This window comes from Colletotrichum costaricense (assembly GCF_030867565.1).
Source record: "Colletotrichum costaricense strain IMI 309622 chromosome Unknown Scaffold_1.1, whole genome shotgun sequence".
NCBI classification, from domain to species: Eukaryota; Fungi; Ascomycota; class Sordariomycetes; order Glomerellales; family Glomerellaceae; genus Colletotrichum; species Colletotrichum costaricense.
In genome coordinates this window covers 1,398,277-1,415,444 of record NW_026848230.1, presented here as the reverse complement: position 1 = coordinate 1,415,444, position 17,168 = coordinate 1,398,277, and the positions used below count along the sequence as shown (strand labels likewise).

The window sequence follows — 17,168 nt, the reverse complement described above, 5'->3', positions numbered from 1 at the left end:
ATGTACTTGGGATGACTCTTTTCTCTTCGAACGTGTTGCTTGCCTACTTATCTCTCCATCGTCGCCGACTTCCTTACGCATCCCTCGACTACCCCTCTGGTTCATGTCAAGAAGGTTTTCGAGATCTACAGAGTTCTGAATGAGAGACATTGAGTTGAACTTGTATCAAGAGTGTCGACTACGAGCCGAGACCGTCAACTTTGGGAGACAAAAAGAGAAGATCGAAAGCTTATAGGCTTTGGGTTTCCTGGGCTGGACGACTACGAACGAACAACAGATCGAACCTATTGCCATGTTCTTCAAAAAGCGCGACAAGGGCGCAGTTCCCGCCACGACGCCAACGAGCGAACCGCCGACCTCATCACGGACGAGTAAAATCCACGATGAAGAAGAACAGCAACCCGCCGAGCATGCTCTCACGCACACCTCGACGACGCGATCGATTCAGTACCCAAAGGGCGTGAAGCTCTTCCTAATCATGTTGTCCATCTTGGTGTCCATGTTCCTCGTTGCATTGGTATGACCTCCCTCAGCATCCTCTTTATCCCCTTTCCCACGAGACTAACACCACTAATAGGATCGCCTCATCATCGCCACAGCAATCCCTCAAATCACAGACGACTTTCACTCCGTCACCGACATAGGTTGGTACGGAAGCGCTTATCTCCTGACAACCTGCGCCTTCCAGCTCCTCTTCGGCAAGCTCTACGCCTTCTTTCCCATCAAGCGCGTCTTTCTCTGCTCTGTCGTCCTCTTCGAGGTCGGCTCCGCCGTCTGCGGCGCGGCTCCCGATAGCGCCGCCTTCATCGTCGGCCGCGCCATCGCAGGCATCGGCGGCGCGGGTATCTTTGCGGGCACCATCGTCGTCATGGTCCATTCCGTCCCGCTGCACCGCCGCCCCAAGTATCAGGGCGCCTTCGGGGCCGTGTTTGGTATTGCGTCCGTCATCGGGCCACTACTTGGCGGCGCGTTCACAACAAAGGTTAGCTGGCGGTGGTGCTTTTATATCAACCTGCCACTGGGGGGCGTCGCGCTGGTGGTGATTGCGTTTGTGATGAGGCCGCCGGAGCAGAATCTTACCGAGTCTTCGTTGTGGGATAAGTTGAAGCAGTTGGACTTTGCGGGAACGTCGGTGTTTATTCCTGGCGTTGTTTGCTTGCTTCTTGCGTTGCAGTGGGGTGGTGTTGAGTATGCTGTGAGTACCACGATTTTCCCTTCTTCTCACTCCTATCTTACCCCTTGTTTCCCATTTATCTACAAGTAGAAATATTGACTGATAAATCGCAGTGGAGCAACGGGCGAATCATTGCCCTCCTGGTCCTCGCCGTCGTCCTCCTCCTATCCTTCATCGCCATCCAGATCCTCCTCCCCAATACTGCGACCGTCCCACCTCGCATTATCCGTCAACGCTCCATCGCCTTCGCCGCCTGGGCTGCCTTCTCCCTCGGCGGACAGATGATGTTGATGGCGTACTACCTCCCCATCTGGCTCCAGGCCATCAAGGGCTTTACAGCCGTCGAGTCCGGCGTCCGCACCCTCCCCATGGTTCTCTCCATGACCGTCTTCGCAGCCGTATCAGGAGGCGTCATCACTAAGATTGGGTACTACACCCCCGTGATGCTCGTCGGTATCTGCATCATGTCTGTCGGCGCGGGCTTGATGACGACGCTTGAGGTGGATACGAGCACGGCAAAGTGGGCGGCGTACCAGGTCATCTACGGTATTGGGCAGGGCATGACGTTCCAGGCGCCGAATCTTGCTGCACAGACGGTGCTCAAGCTGAAAGACGTGCCTGTGGGCGCGAGTATCATGTTCTTCTCGCAGACGCTCGGTGGCGCCGTGTTTATCTCGGTTGGGCAGACAGTGCTGAACAACGAGCTTGTGAAGAGGATCAAAGGGCTGCCTGGGCTCGAGGGAATCAACTTGCAAACTACCGGCGCGACATCGCTGACAGATCTGCCGGACAATGTGAAAGGACCTGTGTTGGAGGCTTACAACGGAGCGCTGAAGGTTGTGTTCGTGGTTGCGCTGGTCATGGTTTGCTCCGTGTTCATCGGAGCTGGTGGTATGGAGTGGAAGAGCGTGAAGAAGGAGCAGCAGGCGAAGCAGAAGGCCAAGGAGGATGCCGAGGCGGCTGAGGCTGCGGCTGCTGTTGGCGGGGTTTCTGGGGTTGTGGCGGCTACCGTTGCTGCTGAGGCACAGAGGGAGAAGGAGAAGCAACTTGATGAGGGCAGCGAACGGGATTTCGAGGATATCGAGAAATCAAGGGGGCGGAGTCTGAGCCGTGGCGATGATGGTGCGGCCTTGAGGCAAGAGGATGAGGTCACGACAGCTGGATTCGACACCGAGGGAACGAAACACATTTAGATGAATGGACGGACGGGATATTACATGGGTAATTTAGGCACGGGAAGAACTCTTTGTATGATAGCATGATACCCCTCTCGATGTAAGGAAATTTAATGTAATGTAAATTCCATCTAAAATCAAGAAATAGTTGAGGAGGCAAATCTAATAAAGCCAATTATTCAGAACAAATAATAGGGGCAATGCGCACGTTCGACGGGCTCCTCCTCAACCACCAGCTTGTTCTGCTGTCTACTATGTATTCCCACCTCAAGGAACCAACTTTCTTTTGCCGGAAAAAGAGGAGGAATACATAAATCTAGGGAAATATGAGATTGCCTTAAACATTGCATGTCGCTTTCGCCACAGCAGCTAGCCTTTAAGGAGGGCTAGCGGTCACAAACGAGATTTTGTTGCCGTTTGTTGGGATACCTTAGACGGAAACGCCTCATTGCTGATTGATCACATATTCTCATAGCTACTTATACGTCCAAGAGCATAGGAATTACTTAGCTTGCAAAAAGCCGCTTTCAAAACCCCGAGGTGCTGTGGTGGATTTTTCAAGGCAAACACCGGTATCACCACCAAGCAAATGACGGCCGAGAATCTACCATCACAAGTGAGAGAGAAGGTCTTTGGGATTCTAGGCAGACTAAGACACTACGTAGGCAAACAAGTTGCCATAATGCGGACAAACACTTCTTGCCTCTAGCATTGGGAATCACTTCTGCCTGCAACAAACCAATCGCCCTTTCCGCCATTTGTCTCATGACTGCCCCAAGGAAGCCTTTTCCTCTCAGATCACGAAGCTGGAGAAGGCTCCAACCTTATACAAAAGCCGAACTGGAGCCGCTTGGTCTTGCTCTGTTGAACGAATCTCATTCCGGCCAAGGATAGCCACTTCATCTCAGATCAGCTGAACAACTCATTCTTCATCCGCTATCAAGATGCCTGCCGCCAATTCCAATACTACCTCTCCCGTGAAGAAGCCTACCATCGTCGGCCTATACGGCCTTCCTGGTAGTGGCAAGTCTTACGTCTTATGCCGTCTCAAGACATACTTCGGTTTTGGAGATCGATTCCAGTACTATGAGGGGTCCGAGGTCATTGGGAACCTCGTCGACGGCGGCCTGGAAGCATTCAAGCGACTTCACAACGACGCGAAAACCCGAAAACGACAGCAAGCCATTCAATGTGTTGCCGATGAATGTACCGCGACTGGGCGTATTGGAATTGTCACCGGCCATTACTCATTCTGGAACGACAAACCTCCCTCCCATGACGTTGTGTGGACCGACGCTGACCTGCGCGTCTACACCCACATCCTCTACCTGGACATGCCCGCTATCAGTCTATGGGATCAACGAACTTACGATGAACTTCGAACGCGCCCTGAACTACAACCTCATCACCTCGCACAATGGAAGAATTCCGAAATCGCCGCTCTATCCCGTCTTTCTCGTCTGAATGACATGCATTTCATGCCGCTGTATCTCGGCGGGCCTCATTCTTCTGACGGCATTGAACACATGCTGCGCAATATTGAGACAACAGACGAAGAGAACCTTCGTCGTGTAAGAAGCGAGACTGATCGATTGCTTTTTTCGGGCCCAGGCCGCGATCGGTTGGATACGGTGTTGGTGTTGGACGCGGATCGAACGCTGTGCGCAGCGGACACGGGCTCGATGTTCTGGGAGAGGCTCAAGGCAACTTCGCGGAGGCGATACCCTGACTGTGTATGGGATGGTCCGGAGAACTTTGGAAAGCATTGGCTCTGGGACGACCTCATATGTCCCCTGAAGAGGCTATTCAGCGAAAACAACGACTACTCCTTGGCTTTCTTTCACCGGGCCATGGCTTTGTATGAGTACGTCGAAAGCGCCTTTGACGAAGTATGCGAGGAAGTCGCCGCTGCTGTCTCGCTGTACCCGGAGTTCATGGCCCTGATTCACGCCGTCAAGTGCCATCGCGGCGTTGGCATCGTCATCGCCACGTGTGGCCTTCGTCGAATCTGGAAACTGATATTGGAGAGAGAGGGCCTCGATGATGACGTTAAGATCATCGGTGGGGGCCGCTTTTCCGATGATTACGTTGTTACTCCTGAGGCCAAGGCCGTCGTTGTCTCTCATCTGCAAAGTAAAGGTGTGTTTGTCTGGGCTTTCGGAGACAGTCCGATGGACTTGCCCATGCTCAAGAGAGCCGACCAAGCTATCGTCGTCGTCGGCGAGGAGCGTTCTAGAAGCAAGACTATGGACGCTGAGTTGACCAGGGTTATTACTGGCGACAAGAACTTCCGTCCAAGACAGGCTTTGGTCCCGATTCATTCTTCACCCCGCCTTGATCCAGAGCATTTACCGATTATCGACATCTCTGGCCAAGCTTTCGTGGAATCTATCCTATACCGCTACGCCAACCTCCAGGTTCTGCACGCCACGAATAAGAGTGCAGCCAAACTTCTCATGACTGCGACACGCGACGCGTCTGTGGCCGGTCCTAGTCTCAGAGCGGCCCATGGGCAAGTTGGGCGGTACCTCGCCACCGAGTTTCTGACGGAGCTGCTCGGCCTAGAGACATATCCTATACCTCATGTTCAGGGCTACAATACCGATGGTCATCGACTTGTCGACGAGAGCCGAACAGCCATCGTTGCTCTCATGCGCGGTGGTGAACCCATGGCCCTTGGTGTCAGCGAGGTGTTCCCCCATGCCATCTTCATCCACGCCAACCGTGCCTCCGAGCTCACGAAGGAGACTCTTGCGGGAGTGAACACGCTGCTCTTGGTTGATTCGGTGGTCAACAGCGGCAAGTCAATCAAGGGGTTCGTCGACCGTGTTCGGAGGTTGAAGCTGGAGATTCGCATCGTCATTGTGGCCGGTGTTGTTCAGGCCAAGGCCATCTCGGATGTCCTAGAGCCACTTGCTTGTAAAGGAGATCTCAGTCTCGTCGCACTTCGGTTGTCGGACAACAAGTTCCCTGGAATCGGAGGCACGGACACTGGCAACCGGCTATTCAACACTACACATTTAAATTGATATTCAGAGGGACTTTGTGTCAGGGTGGGAGGGCGGCAAGTTGCGGTGTTGGACTACGAGGCCCTGTAAGTGTGGGATAGATTTATGCCCTAGGGGCTCGTTGGACGCATAAAATATGTTGCTGGTCCTGCAGCTTTAGATTGGTACTTTATCAACACTGAGATGGACTTGAACTTGTAATATTTGCGTGATCCTGCCGAGTGAAGTGGTCAAAGGAAAATCGATCAATGAATATACTTATGACTGTGTATAAGCATCAGGAGGGATCGTCATGGGTCGGTGAAAGAGTACGCCACGAGCTCTTTACCAGTCGCGTCGAGGACCTGTTTCTGATTATACTTATTACCCTGATGTACAGCCGAGTTGAGTGGTTTGTGTGATACTAACCCATAGCAAGAGACTTTTGGTCAACTGATCGTATTTTGGTCAATCAATCATACAAATGCCATGTGTTCGATATCTAGCCTTGACAGCCTTATGTTGACTTAACAGCCAAGTCCTGAGAGGTTCCCGATGATTCTCCAGGGGCAAGTCTCAAATAAGTAGATGGATTGGGACGCTATGCCATAGACTACAAGAAGTTGAGATCTAGAACAGCGTTGAGGCTAGAATCTTCGTGTCCAAGCGGCTTTCACCTTGGTCTAAAAGATGTCTCTCTGCCATCCCGCTAAGGCAACATAATCCGCCGTCCCAAATTCAGTGATTGGGCTGAACGAGATCAACTGTAAAGGCGGGAGGCCATGATTGTAGCTTCTCCTCTTCGTCATGCGTATAGAATTCGGAGTTTAAGGGAGTTTAAGAAGGACACTGCCAGATTACTGCATCTATTTAGAGATTACACAATTCTCTATTCCTTCAGCCTTCAACAAAGGAAGGATTACCGGAGGCCGAAACAATACCACCATCCTCGACCTATCCTCCTAATACCTCAGTGGCACGAGTTTCGAGCACATGGGAATGGGTGCAGGTATGCTCATCAGGACTATAGATCTACATACGATCGGACCTCGTTCCGGGCAGCTTAAGAAGATGTACTCAGGTGTAAGCCAGCTACCATGCGGAAACTTCGAGGAGGCTTTCATACCTAACAAAAAAACCCAAGAGGTTACAAATGTTCTGCCAGAGGAAGTCGAGTTCTCAAAGTTGTTGACAGGACTTTAGGTAATCTCTACATTGTTTCTCTTCGCATGCGTCTGTTGCTGTATCTTGTTCGTTCACCTAGCATCGAGCCCCGAGATTCTGGTGTCTGGATCGACAATGGCACGAAACTCAAAAAATATTACACTGTCGCCGAAGACTACATGGATGGACGGGCCTGAGTTTGCCAAGGAGATCAAATCGTAGCCAATAAGACATGGCTTTGTCCATGGAGAGGTCGCGGAAGAGGCAGTGGTGGCCATCGGGGTTGAAGACGAGACTGAAGATATCTGAAAGAGAGGGCCTCACTCTTAGGCATCTTTCCAATAGCAGCCTTGTGTTACATTCTTGTGACGTTTATTGAAGATGGTAGCTCACAGTTGGCTATCAGACCAAAAGTGAGAAATGAATGACATGAAGAGTCAACTGCTTTCACCCGAGACCGCCTCCTTCTTCACTACTCTCAATTCAAGGGGGGCTCGACGCTACTGAATGGCAGCATCAACATGCGCGCCATCAGCAAGACGTCGGCGTCGTTCCTCAGAACTCTAAAGACGAAGCTGCAATATCTCTCGCGGATGAAGATTGCGGCTCTTCGCAGTCAAGGGCCTGACAGAGCCCCCGGCACAGGAGAGAGCTTGAGAAAGACCATGCTTCATGTTCATCTGCTAAATACAGAGTCTCCTCACCTTGCTCCGCAGGTTCAACATCGAGACCCTCATCAGCCTTGACGATAAACTCCCCTCGACACAACCCCCAGCATCACGATTTCCTAAGATAAGGAATGACGAAAGGAACTTACAGTTACACGTCCATAAGTCATCCATGAAACTCTACCAGCGAACTTCGTACTTCCCAAGAAGAAACAGACCGCATCAAAGCTCAACGGCGCCTCCGTCTGCAACTCTGCACCGCTCTGCTCGGGCCCGGAAGTGATCCCGCTCGAAACCATGGTCGAGAAATACCCGTGTTACCCGCCCGGCCCTCGGCAGTAACCATTCCTCCGCCCTTAATCTCCCCGGCCGAACAACAGCGCAGCAAGAAAAAAAAAGTCAAAACATTTTCTCCCCGGTCGGTAATTCCGCCGGCGTCGAAGGACTCAAAGTGAGGTGATGACAGGTGCGCACCGAAGCCCACGAGGTTTCCTGCCGCCGAGCATCACTTCCCCCTGATAGAATACTCTGCCTTCGTAGGTCGTCTTAGGCTCAAGCAGCTAGTGAACACTACCCATCTCTCCAATGATCGATACATAGGATGCTTTGGCTGTGTGATGTGGTTAATGTTAACCCGGAGCGATGACGATCCAGCAACTTTACAAGTTACTAGTCTGCCCGCCTGTGCGGGTATTGTCAGTCCGCAAGAGTCAAGACGTCTGTCTGACTCGCCATGATTTTCAACCCGTTCCCATACTGGCGTTCCCCACGTCGTACCATCTCCCCCATATCGCAAGGCGCAAAAAAGCCCACGATAAAGCAACCACACAATCATCCATCACAAGCACGAAAAAAACTAGCAGCGATGAAAGAGTAGCCTCACATAGAGATGATACGAAATCGTATCTGACCACCTTGGGAGGGAAAAACTCTATCTTCCCTCCCCGAGTCGGAGGATGCCTGCGATATCGCGACATGCAGACCAGCCGCAGGGTTCGCCTATCTCTATCAAACTTGACCAGGGGTGGAGGGCCCTACGCCGCGGTACAGATACAGACACAGATTTGAGATAGGATAGTCGCCTTCCAGGGCAAAGACGCTTCGACGTATCCGTAAAGACGCACAAAAGACGCCATCTGAAGTTCGTCCTTCGTGATCCATGGCCCATGGGTGTAAGAGAGACAGGGACGGGGACGTGATATCTCCCTCACAAGCTTTGTTCCAGAATGCGACGCTGTATCGCGCGCACACACACACACGCACTTGCACACGCACACGCACACGCGCGCGGCACAAACGCGAGGTATGGTATCTATATTCTAGAACACATGTTTTGAAAGTGCGCAAGTAAAGTGGTGTCGGCGAGTATCAGCCGGTCCAGCGTTTATCCCTCCAAGTTTTCCATCAACGGCAATTTGCAAACCAGACATCTTAGCCTAGTGCTCTTCAGGCTTCATCAACATTCAACTCAGATCTTCAAACGAAAGAGGAGACGACTTTCACACGGCACGTGGGGGTGGGGTCGTGCCCATCTGCCATGCCCATTCTGACTCTGGCTACTGCAGCAGCAGCAGCAGCAGCAGCAGCAGCAAGGACAGCCTGAGCCAGCCAGTCAAGCTGCAAGCAAAAGGCTCGGAAAAGGAATTGAATTCCTCTCTTATCGTTGGTCGTAGAGAGAAAAGGAACCCCTCCTAAACCCCAAACAGAAATGTACGTGAGTGAGACAAGAAATGGCCAAGAGACCTACAGCAGATCCGTCACAAACATCTCTGCCACTCCATGTTCTTCATCTGTGATCGCCTCTTCTGTGATCGCAAACTGGCTGGCTGTCGGAATTTCCGACCTGGGCTAAGGCGAAAACCCTCATGATGCTTGTCAAAAGGGCTGGATTTCCGAACACCTCACAACCCTGACCGCCTAGGTCTCGATCTTGATTCCTCACGACTCTCACCGGATCTTCCCAAAACTGAACTGAACCATAGCAAGTGCCATTCGCAAAGATGGGACAGTGAGGGGTAAACTCCCATTCGTCCACCGGCCGCGCCTACATAGTACAGTACTACAAAATGCTTGCTGCGCCGTTAGCTCACCCGCCTCCGGAGCTAGGACCAGAGACGAACATCGGCATCCAATGGTATCGTGGCCGGCGTTAGATTCCGTGGGCAGTGGTATTTGGATTTCCCCGTTGGGCTTCTTCTCTAGTGTCCTTGCCCGCCTCTCCAGTACTAAGTAGTGAACACCTATGGGACCATTCAAGCTCATCCTGCGACCCGGGGGCTTGTCACGCTCGCACATTGATCTATCGTCTAGCACGAGCAGCTTGCATCGGTTCATTCTTGGTCTCACTTGCCTAGGAGACGAAGCATTCCCCCCTCATGATGTCAGACCGCACACCAGTCTGCGCAAGTTGCTGCTTTCTGGAATTTCGTGCAGAGCTGCATGTGTTCCTCCAATATTTGTGTCATCTTCCTTGGATCAGATGGAATAGCCAGGGCGGTCACTGCGATGGGGATGACACGATGGCACCCCGACATTGTGTGCATGAGTCGCCGACGCACGCTTAGCGGCACAAGGTCCCCGTTTGTGTTGAGGCCTGCTCACTTTGCCCCTCTGCCCGGTTGGACCTCGTGAAGCCAACGATCAACAATGAAATAGAGAGGACGCAGGGAGGAGCCACTCGTGTGACGATTGTCACAGGTGGAATGTAGTCCCAGTCGCAGTATTCTGTTCTCGGCAAAAAGCGATCTGGGGGCGAGTGCGGGATATTTGACAGCCGTCGTTTTGAGGCACAGCAGAGGGATTCACGATAGAACTGTAGCGTGTCTGTCAAGTCAATGTTCGCCCACTTTCCTCTGCTACTCGACTAAGTCGACTCGCCTGCTGTGCATGCGATCCATTTGGGACAAGCGAGTGAGGGAGGTGTGTAGCGGTTCGGGCAAAATAGGATTGTGGTGTGTTGGCCACGAAAGCCAAGAAGCGGAAAAGAACCCAAGAGACGCAAGCCTATCTCTTGGTCTTCCGTTCGGCATCACGACTTGGCACACCGAAGGAAAGGGAGGGGTGGCCAGGCGGGTGAGGCGACAAGAGAGCAAATCCGCAGAGCTGCAAGAATGCCACAAGGCCGCAGGTGACAACAGGCCGGACCATGTTCTCGGTTGGGGGTCCTCTGTGTTGGAACCTGGGAGTCGTCGTTCTGGAAAGATCAAAAGGTGTGAGCTCACTGGACTCTGGTTGGATGTGCCTTGCATTAGCGGCGAGCCTGTGGTTCTGGACTGTCGGCGACGACGAGATATGTCTCTGGGGAGGGGGTGTTTAGTGTCGACCATGTCGTCGAAAGCGTGCCCTGCTGCAAAGTGCAAACTCCCCTTCTCCCAGCTCCTGGACGCCTAGACCAAGGCCCGCCAACTGCTTATGGTCAGTGGCCAACAGGGCAGGTGGCGCCGCCCCCAGGCGACAATCAAGATGACATGTCGCGACCAATCGTTCATTGCTTCTCAGGGACGAGGTTGCATCGATAGTCGCAACTGATAGACCGACAGACAGCCGACACGACACCACGCGCAAAGTGGACGCGGTACGGGAAGAACCACCTCATCAATGGGTCAAGTCAGTCGGAGATGGGGCCAACCGTTGGCAAGCCGCAAGACTGTGTTCCGTATCCGTAGACAAGCTTTACGACTTGATTGTGCCTTGGCACGGAAAGGCTCCTAGCTGCTTCTTGGCATCTTGCTGCCTCGCAAGTCGTACAAAGTACAGAGAAGGAGGAGTACTCGTAGGAAAAACGAGATATGACTGTGGATGAGGCTATGGGACTATGATGCGGATATTTCGTATTGCTCGTCAAGCGAAAACGCGGGTCGATCCGCCATGACGATAACGACAACGAAGGCTGAAGTTGATGACTGATGTTGACGTTGATGATCCAGAAGGCAGTGATAAAATAAGTGAGACCTGAGGAGAGGATGTTCCAGCACCGCCCAGCGCCGAGCGTCTTGAGCAAGGATGTATACGCGGGTGTGTGCGGATTGTGTAGGAATCGAACAACCTGTGGAGGTTGCGAGAGCGAGAACGAAAAGCGATACGGATCCAACCCAAGTAATTTCAGCAAAATAGACGATAGAATAGATGCGACATTGACAGCAGCACTGCAACGGTCGTCGGTCAGCATCCAACGGCTCAGGCCATAACCGTATTGTCTCACTCTCTCGCTCATCATCATAGCGCAAAAAAAAGAAGCGATGGATGGATGGATGGTGTCTGTTCTGACGCAAAAGTTAGAACAACAACGACCTGGATCCATACTGATGCAGGGAGAAGGAGACGCTCCGTAGCTATTCAACAAGCGAGACAAGTGGCCAGGATAGACTGGGGGCGGCAAAGCCAAGGATGGATCCTGTCACGCCTGTCTGCCTCATGAAGAGACCCGATTGCCAGGGTCGTTTCGCCAAACATGATGAACGTCTTCAATGCGACAAAGCCTGTCAAGGTAGTCACTGATGGGTGACAAGTGACGAGCAACAAGGGGAAACGGCGACGCGTTCAATGAAAGGGGGGGAAAAGATAAAATGGGTGGAATAGGTGGATATTGATCCTGTAACAAGCGACAGGGGAGCGTCCCCGACGAACTCTCTCAAGACACGGCGGCAGCGCAAGATGGAAACTGGGGAACGCATTGGCTGCCGTGTCGCTCGAAATTTCATTCTGGGCCGATACCTGTGCCTGTCTTGCGGGGAGAGCGATAGCAAACTCCAGAGGCCTTGGATCTTGCATGGCAGGCCGCAGGAGTAGTACAAGGTGCCTAGCCTAGCATGTCGAGTTATTGATGCTGGAGCTGCTACTATGCACGGCATGGACCCTTTCATGGACCACGCTGGGAGGTTGCATATATCTGCATAAAGACGAAGGCCGGTGGCATAACACGGCCGTGGAAGATGGACGGCCGGGTGTTTGGGTTGAAGGGCCGGTAGGTTGAGAGATAAAAAATGCCGCCATGGAGGGACCGATGAAGAGACGGGGGACGGCCACTCGGCCGGATGGCCCAAAAGACCCAATTGGGAACCGAGCGTACGTCTCAACGAATGAGCAAAAGAGGTCCGGCGGCAGCAAGATGAATCAGGATGGAACTCCCAATGCGCCGGGACGGAATGTGCATCCTGACTTGACTTGCTTGCTGTGTAACTGGGGGCTGTTATAGCCTGTTACCGGTGGTTGCAGGTGTCGAGGTCGTCTTTATCCAAGGAAGAGGCGAGAGGGAGCCAGGATGGTCCTCTTTTCTCGCCCAGAGGGGAGAATTGCTGCAGTGTACGGCGTGGTGGTGCTCCTTGATACGGCCGGGGCAAGGGGTGTGCGTGTACTGTAGTGTATGGTACGGGATAGGTGAGCCCAGTTGACTAGCAGGGCATGCCAGAAGCGGGAGAAGGCAGTGAAAGAGGGGTCCTGGAGCCTTGAGGATGTTTCCCTTGTTCCCTCGGGTTGAGCGTCGAAGGGGAGCGACGGTGGACGATGAATACGCGGGCTTTTAGTGACTGACCCAGCCTCTTTACGGATCAAAGAGTGCCGTCTGTTGCTGGGCATTCGGGTATGACAAGGCGAGGACGAGGACGGTGAAGTTTGCGGCCTCGTCACAAGTGGTGGCTTGGAGGCGGCTGGAGGTTTCTCCTCGTGGTGCGACAAAGTGAACGTCGTTGATAGGGGAGCCAGGGCGTATCCGGCCAGCAGCTAAGACTTGCGTACGCAGTCCGCGGTGGCGTTACTCGAAAGCCTCTTGACGGGTGCCCTTGGCAGTTGGTCTATGGTAGGTCTCCGGGACAAGACGGCGCCGGCAGTGGCTGGGGATCACGCTGTAGACTTCTTGCGTAGACTTCTAGAGGAGTGAAGTTGAACGTCTGTGTCAGCGCATACAGTCAGCAATGCCTCTTTGGACAACCTGAAGTTGACCTACATTTACTGACTGGCTGCTACCCAGCTTGGTCCGGGGTGCCTGAAGGATGGATGCGTGCGAAATGAGGGGAAACACAGCGTAAACACGCGCAGAGAATGATGACCTCCACTTGAGGATTCATGTGAAGAAGAGGGGCGGCATCAGGTAAATGGCACCAAGGCAAAGTACTGTGCAATCATGGCAATGAGTGATGAGAATTGCTGCGAAAGATTGAGAGACTGATAGACATACCTCTGCGAGATGCGCATGGATGGCAGCAGCAGGACTACACTACCTACATAGTATTACAGTATCAACAGCAGGAGCAGTGAGAGACTCAGAGACTTCCTTCCAAGTTGGTGGACCTGAGCATTGGAGGATGAATTGAGTGAGGGGATACGTACTTTGTGCAGATGGGCACTAAACTGTGAACGGCACAAGTGGGACCTGCCTCCCGCTTCAATCGTCTTCGACACCAGGGTGACCAGGGCAGGCCCAGGAGCACGGAGCCCAGATCAACCAATAACAAACGAGTAAAAATGACATGGAGATTCCCGCTGGTGGAGTGTTTTTTTGTGAAAAGGAAAGAAGCCAGTCCCAAAAACGGCAGCGCAGATGGAACCCAGTCCCCACTTTTGCCAATCAAGGGAAGCCAGGACCGGGGGCGCTTTCCATAGCGCGAACCAACCCACCGCTATCCCGCTACTGCAACCTTCTTCCCCAAGTGCGAGGCAAGAGGCACGGTGGCACGCCGGGCAGATGGCACTGGCAGGTGCAAGTCGTCTCTGCCTGCTCTGCTATTCTCTAGGTAGGTATGCGCAGGTACCTTATTCCTACCATCTTTCGCGTGCGTCCATGGGCCACGAGCAAACAACTTCCAAGGAAAAAAAAAAGTCGATCATTGCAAACTTGACTCGTCACGGGCCATCGATAACTCAATGGCTGACCGCCATGGTCGTGCGGCTGGATTCCTGCTCCTGCTCTCCTCTGGATCGTTGCAGTTTTGTCCTCTCCCAGCTGGCTGCTGCTACCATGGCCAGATGCACTTGGGTTTAACTTTTTGACGATTACTCCAGGTGGCTCAGTCATCGCCAATCAACTCAATATCTGCCGAGGACGAAGAAGAAGAAGGACATTAATTCACCCGCTTGTTTGCTTCCACCAACAACTAACAACTTTTTTTTCGCCCCTCTGACAGGCCACCAGGCTTGTTATTGATGACAGGCACAGACACAATACAACATTGAACACAGGCACAGGCCGCCGCAATAATGGAGAAGAAGACGAAGAACCTTGGAAGTAGTTCCCCCGCAAGCACACGGTTAAGAGTAACCTGTTTCGGCCCTAGCTACGGCGCATGGCGGGGGGCATACGCAGTACATTTGGCCCAGATCGTCCAAGTTGGTTTCTGTTTACTCCCACGGCCACGCCTACGATGCCACGGAGCGGCAGCCAGAAACAGAGACACACACGGACGTCCCACATGTGCAATGGTCGCGCTGCTCAGACCTGTCAACCGCTGGCTCCCTTCTTTCATCCCGTCTACGGCGCATGTGTGCGTGTGTCTCTGCTGTGCGGCTGGTCTCGTGAGTCGTCTTGCAGGCCGGCAACCCCAGTAGCCCTACCAGCCATGCCAGCTTATGACAGAAAGAGGGCAAGACTTGATCTGGTTGCAGACCTGATTCGTGGTCTGGACTGGCCCGAGGTAGCACGATAGAGGTTGCAACAATGAAGCCAGTCTCTGAATCTACTACGGAGTACACTAGTAAAGAGTCTACAGACTTTACTGTGTACGGAGCAAAGGGCTAGGCACGGGGGCTGCGAGTTTGTTTGTGACCCCGGTTCAGCTGGTTCAAAATTCCTTTCTTTTCCCCTCGTCCTCGTCCTCGTGGAGACTTGAGCCGTCGAGGGTACGTATCTTGTCCGATTTACGGGCTTTGCAGTCGGTGTATTAGGTAAGAAACATGTGAGGTACATCGCTACAGAGGAACCTTAGGTAAGGACAAAGTCAAGGGAGGCCCATGACAAGGCTCGAAAACCTAGAATGGAGAATAGAAGCAGACAAAAGGCAAAAAAGGAATAGGGCAAGAGTACACGAACGGATACTTTCCATCGCATCGCATCGCCTCACCTCGCATCGCTTCGACATTCGACGGCATCAATGCGCGATTCCGATTTCCTTCTCGACGAGTTCGTCGCCGCAGTCGGTGCCGCCGTCCAGTGTCAGTGTCGAGGTCAGTGTGATGTGTCTGTCTCCTAAACCCCAAGTGTCCCAAGCTCCAGCATTGGGCCCTGCACCAGAAACAACAACCACAAGAGAAAGAGAGAAAGAAGAACAAACCAGTCTGTGATGATGCCGGATGCTGGTGTTGGTGCAGGTTTTTTGGTGCTGGTGCTGGTGCTGGTGCTGGCGTCAGAGCTAGACTGACAGTGACAGCCCTTGTTTGGCTGGTGGACCTGTCTGGCCCGGTCAATTTAGCCCCCCCAGCAGAAAGTGGCATGGCATAATAACGTACAGTTATTCGTAGTCGTACAGATATTGATAGTGCAGACTGCAGACAGTGGTGCAAAGGAAAAAAGGCGAGGGAAAATACGCTGCTGCAAGAGAAAATAGCAGCCGGGCCTGGGTCCCCATGATGCCCCTGCCCGGCGCAATCTTGGCTCCATTCGACTCTTCCCACTCCCATTGACACCCCAATGGCTCACCCCGGCTTGTTCCATTGCTCCATTTGCCTCCCCCCCCAGGTCCAAAGAGGGTCCTCGAAAGATACGTACTGTTAGTGTGCAGGATACGTACCGGTACGTATTCTGGTGTTCCCTGCGCGATGCACATCCACAATCTCGTCTCGCTCGTCCATCCCATCTCTGTCACTCACCAATTTGCTCTTTCTCACTCTTGTCTCTCTCTCTGGCGCTTGCCGCTCTCGTGGCTCTGTGGCTCTTTCTCAGTCTCTCTGCTCCTGCTCTGTGTCTTCTGGGCTGTCTCGCACACACCCGTCGGCCACTAACCAATGAGTACGTACTTTACAGGTGGACACATACCTTGCTTTGCACCTGCCCGCTCTCTTCCTGTACGGAGCATTTGTATACACACACCTCTGTCGTCGTAACATCCACTCCCCCCAGTCTGCCTCTATGCTCTCTATCCCCTACTCACTGCGTCTCTGGCTGATCCAGGTCCAGAATCCACAGTCCACACCCAAAGAACCAAACGACCAAGACTCAAGAGTACACACGCAATGCCATACATACCATCCCCAATAAAACCATCGTGACACCTCCCTCCCCGTGCACGTTCGCTCTCACTCTCAGGCCCTACTCTTCTTCTGCCGTGTGTCGTCTCTTTGATCGAGGGTTCAACTTTGCAACATCTGCCAAGTCAAAGGTCGTCCCAAATGCGCTGTTAAACGGGTCTTCGGTTTCTGGTTTCAACGTCTCGTCTCTCGCCATTCGCCATCCTCGTCTCGTCTCGTCTCTTCTCTGAAGAGTCCTCGGCCGTCTACCGTTTACCATCTGTCGTCCTCAAAATCCAAATCCAAATCCTGATCCTCCCACCACCCGTTGGATCGAAGCTTAGCTCCTCATACCTACTTCTCGGACCCTTCATCTACGCCGCACTCCCCTTCCTCCTCCCTTAAGTCAACTCGCCTCTATCGACCGCACTCCCACACTCTCAATTTCAACGCCGATCCTCACTCTCCCTTTCCGCGCCCCGTGTCTCGCTACCTCTTCGATCTGCCAACCACCCCCCGGTTGACATCACCAGACCCTTCCGCAGGTTTCGGCTTCGAAACCGTCTGTCAGTGGAAAGACATTTGGCTTGGGACTTGCACCGACTGCCCACCTGCTCCGCTTCCTCACCTGTTGGCTGGAACCATTCGAGTGGGTTGATATCAGGCCATTGCTGCTCGTCTACAAGGCATTCGGCTTCGCCTGTCATTCTTCATTCCTTACATACTAGGTAACTTCTTGAGTGAGCTTCCCTCCAATGTACGTCACCCCAATCCTTCTCACCGTCTGGTTCCCGTTGATCTCAATTCCTATCCTACTTCACCCACTTCTCCTCCAGCCTCTGCCCTG

The 17,168-nt window shown here is 53.0% G+C and overlaps 7 protein-coding genes across 7 annotated transcripts; 3 read left to right on the top strand and 4 right to left on the bottom strand.

Annotated features, from left to right (window-relative positions):
- Nucleotides 1-292: 292 nt before the first annotated feature.
- Nucleotides 293-2,367, top strand: CCOS01_00524 (major facilitator superfamily transporter; the record flags this gene model as incomplete). The annotated part of the gene is made up of 3 exons (XM_060448721.1): nt 293-517; nt 578-1,195; nt 1,288-2,367. 3 exons carry the CDS (start codon nt 293-295, stop codon nt 2,365-2,367), a joined length of 1,923 nt encoding a protein of 640 aa, XP_060320159.1.
- A 926-nt stretch (nt 2,368-3,293) lies between these two features.
- On the top strand, nt 3,294-5,378 carry CCOS01_00523 (uracil phosphoribosyltransferase; the record flags this gene model as incomplete). Its single annotated transcript, XM_060448720.1, has 1 exon — nt 3,294-5,378. The coding sequence occupies one exon, from the start codon at nt 3,294-3,296 to the stop codon at nt 5,376-5,378; it is 2,085 nt and encodes a 694-aa protein (XP_060320158.1).
- Nucleotides 5,379-9,994: 4,616 nt separating this feature from the next.
- On the bottom strand, nt 9,995-10,416 carry CCOS01_00522 (uncharacterized protein; the record flags this gene model as incomplete). Its single annotated transcript, XM_060448719.1, has 2 exons — nt 9,995-10,171; nt 10,213-10,416. The coding sequence occupies 2 exons, from the start codon at nt 10,414-10,416 to the stop codon at nt 9,995-9,997; spliced, it is 381 nt and encodes a 126-aa protein (XP_060320157.1).
- Nucleotides 10,417-10,775: 359 nt separating this feature from the next.
- On the bottom strand, nt 10,776-11,468 carry CCOS01_00521 (uncharacterized protein; the record flags this gene model as incomplete). The annotated part of the gene is made up of 1 exon (XM_060448718.1): nt 10,776-11,468. The coding sequence occupies one exon, from the start codon at nt 11,466-11,468 to the stop codon at nt 10,776-10,778; it is 693 nt and encodes a 230-aa protein (XP_060320156.1).
- A 929-nt stretch (nt 11,469-12,397) lies between these two features.
- Nucleotides 12,398-12,883, bottom strand: CCOS01_00520 (uncharacterized protein; the record flags this gene model as incomplete). Its single annotated transcript, XM_060448717.1, has 1 exon — nt 12,398-12,883. A coding segment is annotated over one exon (486 nt), but the record flags the coding sequence as incomplete, so codon positions are not given.
- A 2,244-nt stretch (nt 12,884-15,127) lies between these two features.
- Nucleotides 15,128-15,775, bottom strand: CCOS01_00519 (uncharacterized protein; the record flags this gene model as incomplete). Its single annotated transcript, XM_060448716.1, has 1 exon — nt 15,128-15,775. The coding sequence occupies one exon, from the start codon at nt 15,773-15,775 to the stop codon at nt 15,128-15,130; it is 648 nt and encodes a 215-aa protein (XP_060320154.1).
- Nucleotides 15,776-15,951: 176 nt separating this feature from the next.
- On the top strand, nt 15,952-16,260 carry CCOS01_00518 (uncharacterized protein; the record flags this gene model as incomplete). Its single annotated transcript, XM_060448715.1, has 1 exon — nt 15,952-16,260. A coding segment is annotated over one exon (309 nt), but the record flags the coding sequence as incomplete, so codon positions are not given.
- Between the last annotated feature and the right edge of the window lie 908 nt (nt 16,261-17,168).